General features: G+C 39.4%; 1 protein-coding gene across 1 annotated transcript; it reads right to left on the bottom strand.

Moving 5' to 3' along the window:
* Positions 1-868: 868 nt before the first annotated feature.
* On the bottom strand, positions 869-14,477 carry zgc:56622 (uncharacterized protein LOC326033 homolog). Its single transcript, XM_050073518.1, has 10 exons — positions 14,192-14,477; positions 11,719-11,895; positions 11,351-11,467; positions 10,099-10,176; positions 9,726-9,842; positions 7,289-7,401; positions 6,023-6,110; positions 5,861-5,944; positions 1,270-1,352; positions 869-1,193 (listed from the first exon to the last, which is right to left on the bottom strand). Exons 1-10 carry the CDS (start codon positions 14,270-14,272, stop codon positions 1,160-1,162), a joined length of 972 nt encoding a protein of 323 aa, XP_049929475.1. The 5' UTR covers positions 14,273-14,477; the 3' UTR covers positions 869-1,159.
* Between the last annotated feature and the right edge of the window lie 877 nt (positions 14,478-15,354).

Genomic DNA, 15,354 nt, shown 5'->3' on the forward strand with positions numbered 1-15,354 from the left:
AATGAGGTAGGAAAACATGTCCAGAATTGTTACACTTTTTAACTTGCTGATATTACCCGACCACTCCTTGTGTTCATACGGATCAAGGCCGTTTATTTCCTTCAATTTTGGAGGCTGTTTTTAAGCTACTCCTGGAGCTAACATTAGCTTAAGCAGCTAGCTAGCTACAGCCGATCAAATCTGCCAGTGACACATGTAATTAAAGTCCAAAAACAATCGTCGACAAAGAACACTAAGCTGTTTTTGTCTACTTGTTCTCAGACCAGTGCCAAACCCACAACACTGTTTAGTTAGAGCAATGGGCTGGAAGAAAGAATTTGTTGTGCTTTTATTTGTGGAGCATCTCCTACAAGACCTACAGTTGAGTAACAAATGCCTGAGCATTAGCACTGTACAGGCACACTTCCACTGCCAGGTATTGGATCAGGTGACCATTGAGGTGGAACACATTACCATAAAAATGAGCAACGTGCCTCCTCATCCTCATTCCAGCTCCAAGCTCCATCTGCTTTAGGTGACCAAAAGTTGTGGAACTGACATTGTCTACAACAGACATTGTAACCACTGCCTCTTTAGTACATTAATTAAATGCTTTGTTTGTTTGTTATTTAATAATTATAAGGACAGACTTAAAGTGATCTGCAGACTGAAAAGGCTTGTCTGTTCTCTGTTAGACACCAAAGCACAAATTGTTACAGCGAAAGAGCTTCATGCTTTTTGAAGGTGCATCCAGCAATGCCAACCTTAACACACATATACTGAAAGTGTATGTAATAAAAAATAATGTGCTCAGTGTGTTGTAATTTAATTTATAATTAATTTGTAAGTCTTAACCTGTCATACTGACTTTAATTAAAAATGATCTGTGTAAACACAAATGTACAGTATTTTATTCATAAAATGAAAACATTATAAAATTTAGCATCTCATTTCTCAGAGCTTATCAGTGCCCTGATCTTTGTCACATTCATAACATTGAGAAACTGAATTGTCCTTAGATTTGTCTTCACTTTCACATCATCATTATTATCATCATGTAAAGAAGGCACTGATGAATTACAGCGGGTGATACTGTAGGTAGACTGCACTTAGCTGCTCTGTGTCTTGTTGATATTGATCAGAAGATCCAGTTCGCTGTCTCTTTTGTCTCCTGGCAGCCTTATTCAAACGGGTAGTATGGATGAGACTTGGTCCTGAGGAACAGAACAACAGTCATTACAGTGACAGTAGCTGCACTTTGCATATGATTATTACTGTGTGTTCACTTACTCGTCAAGGGCCAAAGTCCTCCAGCCTCGGTTTAGTCCTCTCAGTGCTGTCATGTCTTCTTCAGTCAGACTGAAGTCAAAGATCTACACAAACAATGAAAACTGATTGTGACAAATGGGCTTTTATAAGTAACCAGATTTATGCTTATTCTGTTTCCTCATAACAAGTCCTAGACTATAGTGTTATTATCCTTGCAGTGGAGTTAATAGACCAGCCCCTACAAAGGTAAATACACCAGTTTGGGGCTTATTGCCCAATTGGTCAACTTAGCTATTAAGTAGCCTAGTGAAAACAGACACCCAAAATCGTCTGTGTCAACTCTGAAGAACATGTTGTGTTGAATGATGACTACAAGCTGGCAGTATGCAACATGAGAGGAGGGACTTTTTAGTATTGAAACTTTAGTAGTGATTTTTAAGCCATGTTAGCATCAGGGGTGTAAGGATGGTGAGGTCTGCAAGTCCAATAAAAAAAGTTAACGCCTCCACATCACGGTGTCTATTGCATCGTATATATGTGTATATATACAGGATACAGTATAAACACATTCATGCATACACCAATAGGCTGTCAAGCTCTATGAGTGCATTCACATGAACGAATATCCCATTTATAATCGTATATCCCATTTATAATCGTGTTTATGAAGTAATCTGTTTATGTGTTTGAGCATGTAAACACCATATTCTGTTTGTCAGAAACCCGAATATGCTAGAGTACTCCGAAAGAAACCATGATGTACATGGGAAAGATGAATAACCTGATTCTTCTGTGCCCAAGTAAACACCATATCCCAAATATGATCATAACTGGGATAAGCCTCATAAATGGGCTACTCATGTCCATGTAATCGCACTCTGTGATGATGTGTGGTTAATCATCCAACCTGCCCAGGATGGTTAACATCTCACAGCATTTAACAGTTCAAGAAGGTACATCTCAAAGACAAGTATCAGAGATTGCTCAGAGATACAGTGGTAGCGAGCATGTTAGACCTTCAAGAGGAGGAGGGCATAAGCACCCTCTCCAAAGGGAGAGCTTTTAGCTATTTCTCTTCAAACTCCAACACCAAGAGGGCTGTATGAAAAATACAAAGTACAACATTTTTTGTAATTTCAAATTTAGATCTACTTAAAGGCGAAAGGGGTATTTTTTTTTAACCTGAACCCTCTTTCCCCATGTTTTTTGCCTTTAAGTAACTAATAGAGACAACTGTTTTGTTTTGTTTTGTTTTATAAATCAGTCCAGTATTGAGCAAGACTGCTGTAGCTGGCAACAGCAAAACTGGGGTCCGTTTCACAAAGCAGGTTTAGTGAAAACTCAGAGTCTGTTAACCCTGAAATGAGGGAAACTCTGAGTTTTCCGTTTCAAAAAGGGGGGTAACTCAAACCAGAGAAAGACGGGTAACTCTAGCCTGTTTCAGAGAGAGAGGTAACTTAAGCTCTCGGTCAGTTACCTAACATGAACGTCTTGAAAACGAACCCCGTTTTTCGTTTGGGGGTTCCCGGTCTAGACCGATTCACGTCTCCATAAACGTTCAAATCAAACATGTAATGTACTCACCTAACAGGCACAGATGTTAGGAAGGTGTACGGGGGTTGCCGTGTGTTTGTATATCCGTTATTGTTCAATAAACATGCATTTTATCTCGGGTTGTCTTGAAATTTTCTTCACCCCTTCTTCGTCCTGCAATGAATGAGTGCACCGGCTTTCTACTGCGCCTGCGAAAGTTTATGGAGACGTGAATCGGTCTAGACCGGGAACCCCCACACGAAAAACGGGGTTCGTTTTCAAGACGTTCATTGCATGAACGTCTTGGTCCAAGGCTACTATGAACTTAACCTGGTCGGGACCAGGTTTTTCTCAATGAACCTCGAGTTTCTCTCTGTCCCCGCCCTCTTTCAGAGCCACACACTCCATTTGATTTCCTCATTCATTCAGTCAGCAGGCGAGTTTTGGCGTAGCCTAGTTCTGTCATTTTAAAAAATCAGAGTCAGTAGGCTATATTAGAAGTCCATTAGGCACAGTAGGTGGCGACTTTTTTCACTAACATGGCATGTCCTTTTGATAACGATCCCGTGGATTCAGCATTACTGCGCAGAGAATTAAATATTCGTCGGGAGATGGTTATCAGACCGTGCATAGATGTTCTAGCATTTCCACACAATTATCTTTTTGAGCTGTACCGTTTCACGTCACAGTCCATCATCTAGGCCTACATACACAACCTAATCCGTCCTTACATTTGCAACATTACCAATCGTTGTCATGCTCTCACATCCAAGCAGATATTGTGTGTTGCGCTGCGTTTCTTTGCAAATGGAAGTTTTTTGTACTATGTCGGAGATGCTGAGCACTTGAGTAAGGCAACTGTATGCAGGGCGGTGAGAAAAGTGTGCTCGTTTTACGGGCATCTGCCTTCTTTCTGTTGGCTGAGTAGAAGTCTGTGTTAGTTTAAATAGGCTTAATTATTTAACAGAACATGATATAGATGAGAAGACATTTATGTGTGTGAAAACAGCATTATGTTGGGGATAAAACAACTGCACAGTCAAACAGCCACTTAATATTTACTTTACAATGTAAAACATGATCAAAATGAGGTACCCCCATGAGATTATGCCGAGGTCTTACCTGTTTGAACAATGTTTTTATATTTCATCCTAAACTGCTGCCAAGTGCGCTTCTCCCCCGCGGGATTGCACCTAAATGAAATAAATTAATAGGCTACCATTCAAGCAGTTTTCCCCTGTAATATTATTGTGATTGCAAAGGACTACATTTAAACTTACGCATTGACCCGAGCAGCAATGTTCTCCCACGCCGTCTCCCTCTCTTTTGCAGCTGCAGCGGTGTTGCACTTCTTTTTGAAAACGTGTGCAAACTCGCCGTATGAGCGCATTAAGATTTCTAATTCTAGTGGGGTGAAAAACGCAGCCCTCCTCTTCCCCGTTGCCATGGTGACTCGTCGAATCGGGGCTCCATTGATGCTGGCTTTTTATAGTTGTGGTGCACGCGCTTAACTCCAGGTGAAACTACTCCGAGTTGATTAAACTGATTCAAATCAGCTGTTCTGGAACCGGAAACTCAGAGTTTCCTATCTCAGAGTAGATCAACCCAGAGTTCAGGATTAGACTCAGAGTTTGTTGAACCTGCTTTGTGAAACGGACCCCAGGCTGCAACGTAACGGTACAGGGCAACTGTACACCGTCAATTTGCATCCACTAAAAGTGCTTGTTTTTGTCACTGATAGGCTCAGATTGTTATTTTTAGTATCTGACAACACTGCAGAAAGGACTCCAACATTTTTGTTAAAGAGTAAGGTCCTTTTTGTCATATTCAGAAACAGCGCCAAAATCGCTATCATCAACCCATCACCAGACTCCATTTAAAACAAAAAAAACTGTCTTGGTTCATCTTTCCACTGTTTCAACAATCACCGACTCTGGTTTGGTTAAAATTAATTCTCAATTCACCCAGTTATAAATGTAATAATAATAATATGCTGGCTCTATACACACTAAAATGACTGTTTATTTAAATGGAGTCTGGTTGGTTTGCAGATTGTGATTTCTGGGTTGTTTAGGTAAACGGATTTTATTCTTTGACTTTGAAGTGATACTTTCCATAATGTTGGAGTACACTTAAAATAACAATCTGAGCCTGTCATTGGCAAAAACAAACACTTTAAGTGTACTATGTAAATTTACAGTGCAGACATGCCCAGAGTGTTTGCATTGCAGCCTGTTTCACACTCTTGATACTGGGCCAATTTCAAAAACTGATGCTCCCATTAGTCACTTAGACACAAAAACAGGAAAACAGTGGCCAGGTTGAAAAATACCACAGTTACCCTTTAAGGTATATCTTCTTCTTGGTATCTCATCAAATTCTTGACACGTGTTTAAATACAGTGCATAGGTGTGCAGATATTCTGATGTGCCTTTATTGAGTTATTTATCCATTTTAAGATTCTCTTAGACAGGCTTGGAGTCAGTGTGCAGATGTTTGTTGATTTTTAACTGATGCTGCTTTTTACATCCTTCAAAGAAGTCTGTCTGTGCACCACTTTTGTTCAGACTGAATTATTTCCAACACTATTAAAGGGGATGAATTGTCTTGACATTTTGTACAGACATTCATGGTCCCCAGAGGGTGAATCCCTGAATCATTTGGGGTTATGAGAGAAATTTCTTGACAACAATCAGATGGATCGCCATGAAAGTTGTTCATGTCCCCTCAGATGAATTGCAATAACTAGATCCCTTAACCTTTCATCCAGCACATTATTGTTAAACTTTCCGACTACACTGTATCTGATGTATGATGCATTTGAACTGAGAGCTCTGTTGGGCCTTAGCTGCATGTAAGAGCATGTACCATTCTGCAGTTTCCTTAAAGCAACGAAATAATGCAAACGTCCAGAATCTGTGTGGACCAGAGTCCAGATGATATACTGAACAATGTCTAATGAACACACAACTATCACAAAGCAGCGTGAGCACTAAAGAGAGCAGGCAATTAGTGGGAATGAGCCTGCCAGATGGAAACAGTTAGAGAATAAAGAGCAGAGAGGAAGGAGAGGTTTTACCTTTGTGTTTTCAAGGATGTGATGAGGCTTGTCGCTCTTAGGGATGACTGAAATACCCTGCTGCACATGGTACCTCAGTAATACCTGTGAGAATACAGTTGTTACTAAAGAAGAAATACACACACACACTTACACACACACAGTACACACGCTCACACTGACCTGTGCAGTGGTGCGTCTGTGCTTCTTGGCTATGTCTGTTACGACTGGGTCCTCCAGGAGCTTATGTGGATCTGTGTCTCCTCTGAGCCTGAGATAGACAGATAAAACCGAGAGCACAGGATTGTTCATTCACAAGAATCAGTAGGCTGAATAGGTAGTTATTGTACATTTCTATTACACTCGTTACTCCATATTTCACTACTCTGAAGCAGCATCCTACGTCAGTCTGTGTCAGAAACATCAAAGACCAACCTCACCTTGTCTGCAGTCACTTGTGCTCATATCTATCCATATGAGCTGTAGACTACTTCTCATTGAACTCAAGCTCAGAGGTTGTGGATCAGATAGGCTTAATGAGAGAATAAACCTTAAGCATAACAATGAGGCTCAGTGTTGTGAGATCTGCTTAACCCCTAACCCCACAAAGCCAGACTACATCAGCAAGATCCTCCTCTACTCCCAGCATTCTCTGTCACAAGAGAAACTAAAACTGGTAGAGCTCCTCTCAGGATTCACATCAGTGTATCCTTAAATCAATAAGGAGCTCAGGGTGAGGTTCTAAAGTTCAAAAGCCAAAGCAGTTTCTCTGCACAGCGAGAAAAGTTTTGTTTGGCTGTGCTGACCTGAGGTGTAAAGAGTAGAGGAACTTAGAAAGAGTGTTGCAGGATTCAAGGATTTATTATTGTCATTATATGACAAAGATATATTAAACATATATTTTAATTAGGACAGAATAAAAACTACTAAAACAAAATGTGACTTTGTGACTGATACTTGGTGGGTATCCCAATGCTAATATTACAATTACTAAGTTTTAACAGCAGTAACTGTATCATTAAGGCCACGCACTGTGTGTATGTCTACTACATGTACTGCCTACTACAGGTACTACAGACAGCAAAAATATGACATGTACTATACTATGTGCACTGCCTACGACAAGGAAAACAATGCTATTTCTCTGAACTCTCTTTACTGGTGTGAAGATGACAAAGGGTTGCTTGTAGGATCACAGATACTATTATGTACAATAAATAGGACCTAAATTATCTGACCTGTTTAGAAGCTCTAATTTGATTATAACTCTGCAGTATGAATCAACACAAAGTGGATCTAAACACATCTTTCCTCTGGATTAAAAAATGACCTCTAAGTATGATCATATGCACTTAAGAATATCAACAGAAGTATCCAGATGCTTTGTCCATCTTTAAGCCTCAGTGTGAGTAAGTGGAGTGTGTGAGTGAGTGATGCTGTATATCTTACAGCTCTGGGGGTCTGGCAGGCGAGCCGAAGGGACTGTAGGCAGTTAAAGCGATGTTCTTGGATTTACAGAACTCTATCATGTCAGTCTGCACCAGGTAGGGATGTAGCTCGATCTGTGGATGATAAAACACCCAACTAAAGGTAAATACAAATGGATGCTGATCTAGACAGAGCTCATTCAGAACTTTGATGTACAGTCAGCTTCTAAACTGGACCAAAGTTTAGTTCCAGGATGTTCTCTCTATGGTGTTACATTATTGTTAAAAAGCAAAACCTGTGACACATCACAATATGTTGCAGTATGCTAGTTGCACTGCCATATGATGTAACATGATTACATCACACAAATTACATGAACAAACTCGCCATATAATGATGCTATGTTGTATATGGCAACATATGATGTCATAGTAACCGAGAGAGAATTTCATTTGTGACATCATATAATATCACATAATATCATATAAGGTAATATGATAACCAGCTGAAGAAATCATTCATGCAAATAATCTTAAATATTTAATCATGACATAAATTGTGGTGATATTTGTGTAATGTCAAATGATGTCATATGACCTCATGTAATGCCATTTATCATATAACGCAGTACAATGACATCAAATGACACCAGTTGATCGTCATCAGGATGCTTTAAAATGTCATGGATAAATATTCACGACTCTTTGCCGTTAAAATAATATTTTTTTTCCACTGTTATCCTGGCATTATACGATGCTGTACAATGCTATCTGCCATCATTGTGTGACCCATTGTCAGGTGTCATTATACGTGGGTAGGTCATCCCACTACAAGTGGGATATAATGTAATACAAAGTAAAACTGTTTTCACTTATTCATTTTTCATTCCTGTTCCTGAAACCAGGCCTGCCTTTAGAAATTATGGACAGGGGGACAACATTTTTCACATTGGGTCCCTCACCCACAACCACTCCAGCACCACCACCCACAGACCCTAAAAGAAAAGCTCTTGGCCATTACCCTTGTAGAGACAGAGATAAATATGTTTAACTCATGACATCATCATTACACATGTAAAATAATAAGGCTCACGGAATCCAAAAGAGTCTCAGTTTTCCAGTCATACCCAAAATATGCAATTCCAAGACTGTTTAAGGACCCCAGTGTGTAGAAGTATTCAAATATACCACTTTGAATACGGTGATGCCACTTTTTGTTTTTTCCTTTGCCAAAATTTTTCATCCATCCTTGACAAGACAGCTACTGTAGCTAAGTACTCATAACTTGTATTGTCAGTGATATAAGGCAGTAAGCAAATTGTTGCACTTGATACTTTCATCACCCTTTGACCCACTACACCCACGCCCTGCATCGGAACAGATTCATCCTACTTCCAACCAGAGTGCCTCCTCTGTTCCTCATTTTTATCTACTGGCTCATTAAGACAAAACAAAACTCAACCTGATGGAGCTATCTCTACCATTCAATGTGGTATGTTTTGCTAAAAAAAAAACCTCCAGATGTCGCTGTGTCTTTAAATAGTCTGCCTTTGCAGTTCACCTCCTACAGTAATTAGATAGAAGAAAAAAAATACAAAAATAAAAGTCTAATAAAGGTCAAATTGTTATTTTTAAAAGCATGCCCTACCAAACAGTTCATTTGTTCTTTAACAGTAAAGATCGTGAAGCTAAGCTTATGTCATTAAAACTGGCTATTTGCTAACAAATGAAAACATCCATTGTTGTTGAACAATACATTTAGTGTTATCCAACACACACACACACACACACACATATATATATATATATATATATATATATATACATATATATGTATGTATATTTTTTACAGTCTTAAGCCATGCTCAACCAAATAGTTGAATTGTCCTTTTATGGTAAAGGTAGTAATGCTAAGATAATACATTTACAATTTTTATGTAATTAAAAAAAAAAGATTCATATTTACTGTTGGTAATACCATATATTTAATGTTATTCCATCATATGTTTGATGAAAAGAATCTATATCACTTTGATTTTTCAACATCTCTGACATGTTTTCAAAGTACTGTAATGGTAAATATCGAGAAAAAAATACCTGAAAATAATACTAGTAGTGGTAATATTACTAATTCCATGGTAACAAGTTAATATATGTTGGTATACTAACATATTCCTAGCATTATAACACTATATTGTTTGTAATTTTATTTATCTATTTTGTTTTACAGTTACTATAGAGTGACTTTTAAAAACCTATGGGGTCTGTTAAAAAAAATAAAAAATGAAAGAAAAAAGTTAATTAGGATAACCCAACTGAGGTTGGACCACTTATTTTTTTACTTAAACAATAAATGAAATTAATTGGTCTATACTTGAATAAGTATGATGGAACTGATATGAGAATGTTATCTTTCTCCTGCTTATGTCAGTAATGGAGCTACTGTAAATATGTGGTACCTGATTGACAGCAGGGGGCACCCTGCACAGAGCAAGGAGTCTCTCCAGCTGCAGGATGCTGAAGTTGGACACACCAATACTCTTCACCTTCCCTGAGGCCTGCAGGGCTTCCATTCCCTGAAAACAGACCGTGACAGTGAACACACGACAACCATCGGCTCTCAAAGGCTAATGTGGTTTAACTAAAAATAATCCAAATGTATTTTCCATGCCAGGTGGTTGTTTGTTTGGTGTGTTTTATTAAAAACAAGAGAAAATGTACGGTAACTACTGAAGCGATTCTCTATGATGTAGTGGATGAATGTGTAGAGCTGCATATATATGGTGTCTGTGGTGGTGCCAGTGCAAACAGAAAGAGTACATGTGTTCATACCCTCCATACATCTACATAGTCTATGTCAGAGGTCAGAATCTTTCCATCCTTCTTCGGGAAGAACTCATCACCAATTTTCTACAAAGACATTTAAAGGTATCAGTCAGACAGATGCAAATATGTAGCATGTGTTCTTTTAACATATACAAGTACTTCCCTCTTTCAAGCATATTTAGTAAAGTTTTAAAACATGCAGATACAGAGACTACTGGCATTAAGTGACACTTTTGTTACTGGCAAGGAATAAAATATGTGATTTCAATAGGCTGGTCCTACTGACAAACACACTTAGAATAAACATTGTCGCTTTACACAGTTTTAGCTTCTTTTAGCTCATTATTGTTGTTCTCAGGCCTGAACATAAACTCTATAAATGCCTCTCCCTGCTCTCACTAATCCCCCAGGGAGAAATTTTTTAATTCAGTTTCCAGCAGCATTAGGCAACTGTTTTCAGCAAACTATGATGAGCAGTGGCACCTCCAAGGGGGGGCCAAACAGGGTCATGGCCATAATTGTCTTTAAGAGGCTGTGGCACTCATTTTTTAAGCTATCACGAAGGTAGAAACTAGTCAAAATCGAAGCCATCCATTGATACCAAGCATGTCGGCATAGCTTGTTGGAAAGGGGGCTAAATAACGTTCCAAACAGTAAAAGGCTACACAGGGAAAAAATGCCAACAAAAAAATCGGCTGTCAAAAGTCAAAAAAGTCCTGTGCACACCAAAACAGTCTTAGACAGGTGCGTAGATGGGGCAAACAATGAATCAAAAAGGAGAACACCACAGGACTTTTTTGACTTTTGACAGCCGATTTTTTTGTTGGTATTTTTTCCTTGTGTAGTCTAATAAATGTAACCTTTTTCTGCAAGTGCAGACAGTGTGCGGGTGTTCTCCTTTTTGATTCACTGATTGCCCCACCTGCGCACCTATCTAAGACTGTTTTGGTATGCAAGGGACTTTTTTGACTTGGTGAGGAAACACTTGGCATGGCCATTTTCAAAGGGGTCCCTTGAAGCATTACCTCAAGATATCTGAATGAGCATGTGTTCTATGGGTGCCCATGAGTCTCCAACTAAACTTGAAAAGGCTTGTTCCCAGTAAACACATTTACTGTTCGGGCAGGACCTTTCCTTAATGGGCTCTTAAGCCGCAGAAATTCATACCAATTCTAGTCAAATATCTTTTTTTCTCTAGCTTGGGTCAAGGATCTCTGGGATAAGGGCAGGAAAAGGAATTTTAGATTTTACACTCCACCTGTAGGCCAACAGGAAAATGCACAAGGTAAAGATCCAGGTAGTCCAGCTGGAGATCATTCAGGGACTTATTCAGACACACAGGGATGTCCTCTGGGGCATGGAAGGTAGACCACAGCTATAACAAAAAGGTACAGGGCAGGAGAGGTAACAGAAAATTAAAATGTTGTATACAATACACTAGGTAGTATACTAAAACCATAAAAAAATCTATACCATAATCTAAAACATGGTACTTTTTCTTCTTTTACTAACTCAAAAGCTTTTTTGATCAAACAGAAAACTTCAAAGGTGTAATTAACGATGTAATTCTCCCTCATCATGTTGCATCCTGACCTTTTTGTAACACCTGTTCTCCTCAGCACCCACCTTACTGACGATGAACATGTCCTGGCGCCTGATGATGCCTTGCTCTATTTTGGAGCGCAGAGCCTTGCCAATATCAACTTCATTTTTGTAGCAGAGAGCAGTGTCTATATGGCGATAGCCGGCCGCAATGGCAGTCTCCACTGCACCCTGGACCGAGGTGCGGGGAAGATGTGAGGACTGTGAGAAGTAAAACATGTTAAAATAGGCCTGTCACTTTCTTGACATCTCCACCACTATCAGTCATATTAATAACAATAAAATCGCCAGTTCTCTTTGTGCTGTTAACAATTTAAAGCATATTTGAATATTGGGGCAATGTGTCCCTCCCAGTATATTATATTTACTGCCTAGAGGTGTACTAATGTTCAGTTTCTTTCTGGGCATCAGATGAGAAGACTGATACCACTCTTACATCTGTCTGTTGAAAGCCTTACTGTACTTTGTCAGATTTTTTAGTACAGTAAGCAAAAGAGAGTCTATTATGGGTCTATTATACAATTGCAGCATATCACCAAGTCTGTCTAGATTAACAGGCAAATACCAGGGCTAAAACATCTGTCCCAAGTCCAGAAGCCAGGGCAGGTGCTTCAGAACAGGCTCCTGGACTGTGTTCTTTAAATGGGGCTTAACTAATTCAAGCTAAAATAATCCTGTTTATTCTCATCCAGCTAATTTGGTGTAGCATCAGCACTTTCTCCATTACAGTAAAAACTGTAACATTTTGCCTGTGTGTTGCATCTCTGAGGCAGCACTTTCTTTGCCCAATTATTTGAATGTCACTTAAAAAACGTTAAGGATCAGGCGGTTAAGGTTTTGTCATTGTTTGGATTAGGGTCAGTCTTAAGGGAACAGTTCTACATTTCTAGAAATATAATTTGCATTCTTGTCAGGCGGTAGATAAGATCAATACCATTCTCATATTTGTGTCAATTTGCTCAGCTTGGCTTAAAGACTAGGAGCAAGAAGCTAGCCTGGTACTGTCCAAAGCTGAGAAAACATATGTGTGCGAGCACACATAAAGCTCACTAAAAAAAACTTTACACAGTAGACACTTTGACATGTCAGGAAAAGCAGGTTGATTTCATAACATTAACGATGGCTGCGCTCCACTTAGGGGAGGCCCTGGTATTGTGTGTACTGGCTTACTGAAATAGTTTACTGGGACACTTAAGTGAGCCATTGTTACTGTTATCAGTTCCACCTGTTCTTTTCTTACCATGACAAGTTAAAACTTCTGCTGTGAAGAAGCTTTGTCATCATTTTATACCTCATTTGTTCAATCCATATAGAACAGACGTTACATGCTGTAACTAAATCTCTCCTGGCACAGCTACTTCCTTTTTGACATCACATTAAAGTAGGCAGGCAACTAGGGAAAACTCTAGGAGGTATGATTTTGGTTTCTGTAGAAATTAAACAACAAGATATAATGTGTTGATTAGTGAGCTTCAAAAGTGCTCACAGGCAGATTTTTAGCTTCAACCAAGCGACAACCTCTGGGGCTAAAAATAAATTAAGCAAGCACAGAATTGCCTGGCTCCAGAAGCAAGTCAATCCCGGTTGACCCCCATGTTAAAATACCTAACTCGCTCCTCCACAGCTCCACCCACTCATCCAACTTTGGTCACTTCTGGCTCCAAAAAACCAAGATGGCAACAGCCAAAATGCTGAACTTGGAACACCAGAAGAGGAGTCCACGAACCACTGGGGGACATCACAGTAGCTACGTCCATTAATTTATACAATCCATGGTTTTGACCAGCAACTCTATAGGTCGTTCTGTTCGTCAGTCATTCCAAAAAAAATTTGGTGGTCATTGCTTTTGCTTTAGGAGGGTGAAATCTGGGGGTGAGCGATAGGAGTGGCCAATAACCAAAAGCTGCATAACTTCTGATTGGTCTCCACACACAGATTGACAGACATACACATACACATATATACACCATGGTTGTCAGAGGGAGCCTTAGTTGGATTTTTGACAAGTGTGTGTGAGGTTGTGCATGTATGAATGCATAAACTTGCAGATGAATGCAAATTAGCACTTGTTGAACTTTGGACAGAGCTAAAAGCTGCTTCCCTGTGCTTCCAGTCTTAATGCTAACTTAGTTAATCATCTAATGGTTCCAGCTCCATATTGCACAGATATGAGATTGGTACCAATCCTCTGCAAAGCAAAATAAGCACATTTCACAACATGTCAAACTATTCCTTTGATAAAGGGGGTGGTGTCAGTGTGCAGCCTGAGATCAAGTCCCATATCCTTTAATCTGGAGGATAAATGATTGCCTATCAGAATCCAGTATTTTCAATTGACAAACGCAAAGTTCATGCAGTATGTACTCTTTAAACTAAAATTCATGTATTTGCAAAGCATGATTAAGAACTTTACTCTCAAACAGTATGCAAGAAAATAAATTGTTAACAGCTGGATTGTTTACAGTAAAAGCAGATATAGGAATAAGTGTGAGGCTACCTTCCATGTCCCCAGACCCAAAACTGGCATTCGTGAGCCATCATTCAGCTCTATGGTCCTGGCCACCTGTGTGTCCTCCATGGAGTAGATTGCACGGCAGGAGAAAAACAACAAAATGTAAAACTCAGCACACACTTGCACACTGAGCTTTCCTCTTCCTCTTGTCCCCTCAGACTGCAACTGCTGAGTCAATGTCCTTCCTTTTTTTCTATGTTGACTTTACTTCTCTATCTGACGTTTTTCTTCCCTTCTCTCCCTTATATCTTCCCCTCTCACGTTTTTTTTTCTCCCTTCTATTTTGACCTTATCAGTCACATAGTTAATTATTGGACAAAATAGAACACTCCACCACCATGAAGTATTTATGTGTATAGTTAGTAGGTGAGGAGGAGCATGTTTCAAAGGTCACTTTTCTCATAGGGGTGGCAGTACACACACACACACACACACACAAAGGCACAGTCACATTGTAAGAAAAATCTGTTGTAATATTTCCAGTTCAACATTAGATGGTGATGTGGTATCACCTAAAATAAAAATGATGTAGATTTGAAGGAGTAAGTTTTTATCCTATTAGGTCCAGTGATAAAAGTCTAACAATCTTCATATATCATAAATAATACATAATAAATACGGATTAATGAATGATGGGGTCAGAATCATTCAAGGAGCATGATACCATAAAGTCATGTAAATGAATCATTTAGATGTATGACTCATGATTCACAATTATGAGCAGTAGCAGTGTGTGGCTGGACCCGGCTGCCCACATCGCGCATCGCGGGGTAAGATGTACACTCACACAGACACAGTTTAACTTACACAAGTTACAACACATCCCATTTACTGTTACAACAAGCCCCAGGCCCAGGCTGATAATATGAACTGTCTACAACATTTCTCCTGCATTGTTCAAAAGCCTACTCAATTACGAGTGCTGTTAAGCTAAAAGCTAATGATTTAGTCTCGCCACCAGACAATCAGAGATCTCTGCCTTCTGATAGTCTGGGGACACTCCTTTCTAAAGTGTGTTTAACACACCGGCGAAACCGGCCGGCAACAAAGCAAGGCCTCTTGCATTTTTGAAAACGACACGCCTTCTCGGAAATGTGCGCTCCCCCTTTTCTCGTCCGCAAGGAAACAAACACACAGAGAGCTTGAAA

Source organism: Epinephelus moara, chromosome 20, assembly GCF_006386435.1.
Source record: "Epinephelus moara isolate mb chromosome 20, YSFRI_EMoa_1.0, whole genome shotgun sequence".
NCBI lineage: Eukaryota > Metazoa > Chordata > Actinopteri > Perciformes > Serranidae > Epinephelus > Epinephelus moara.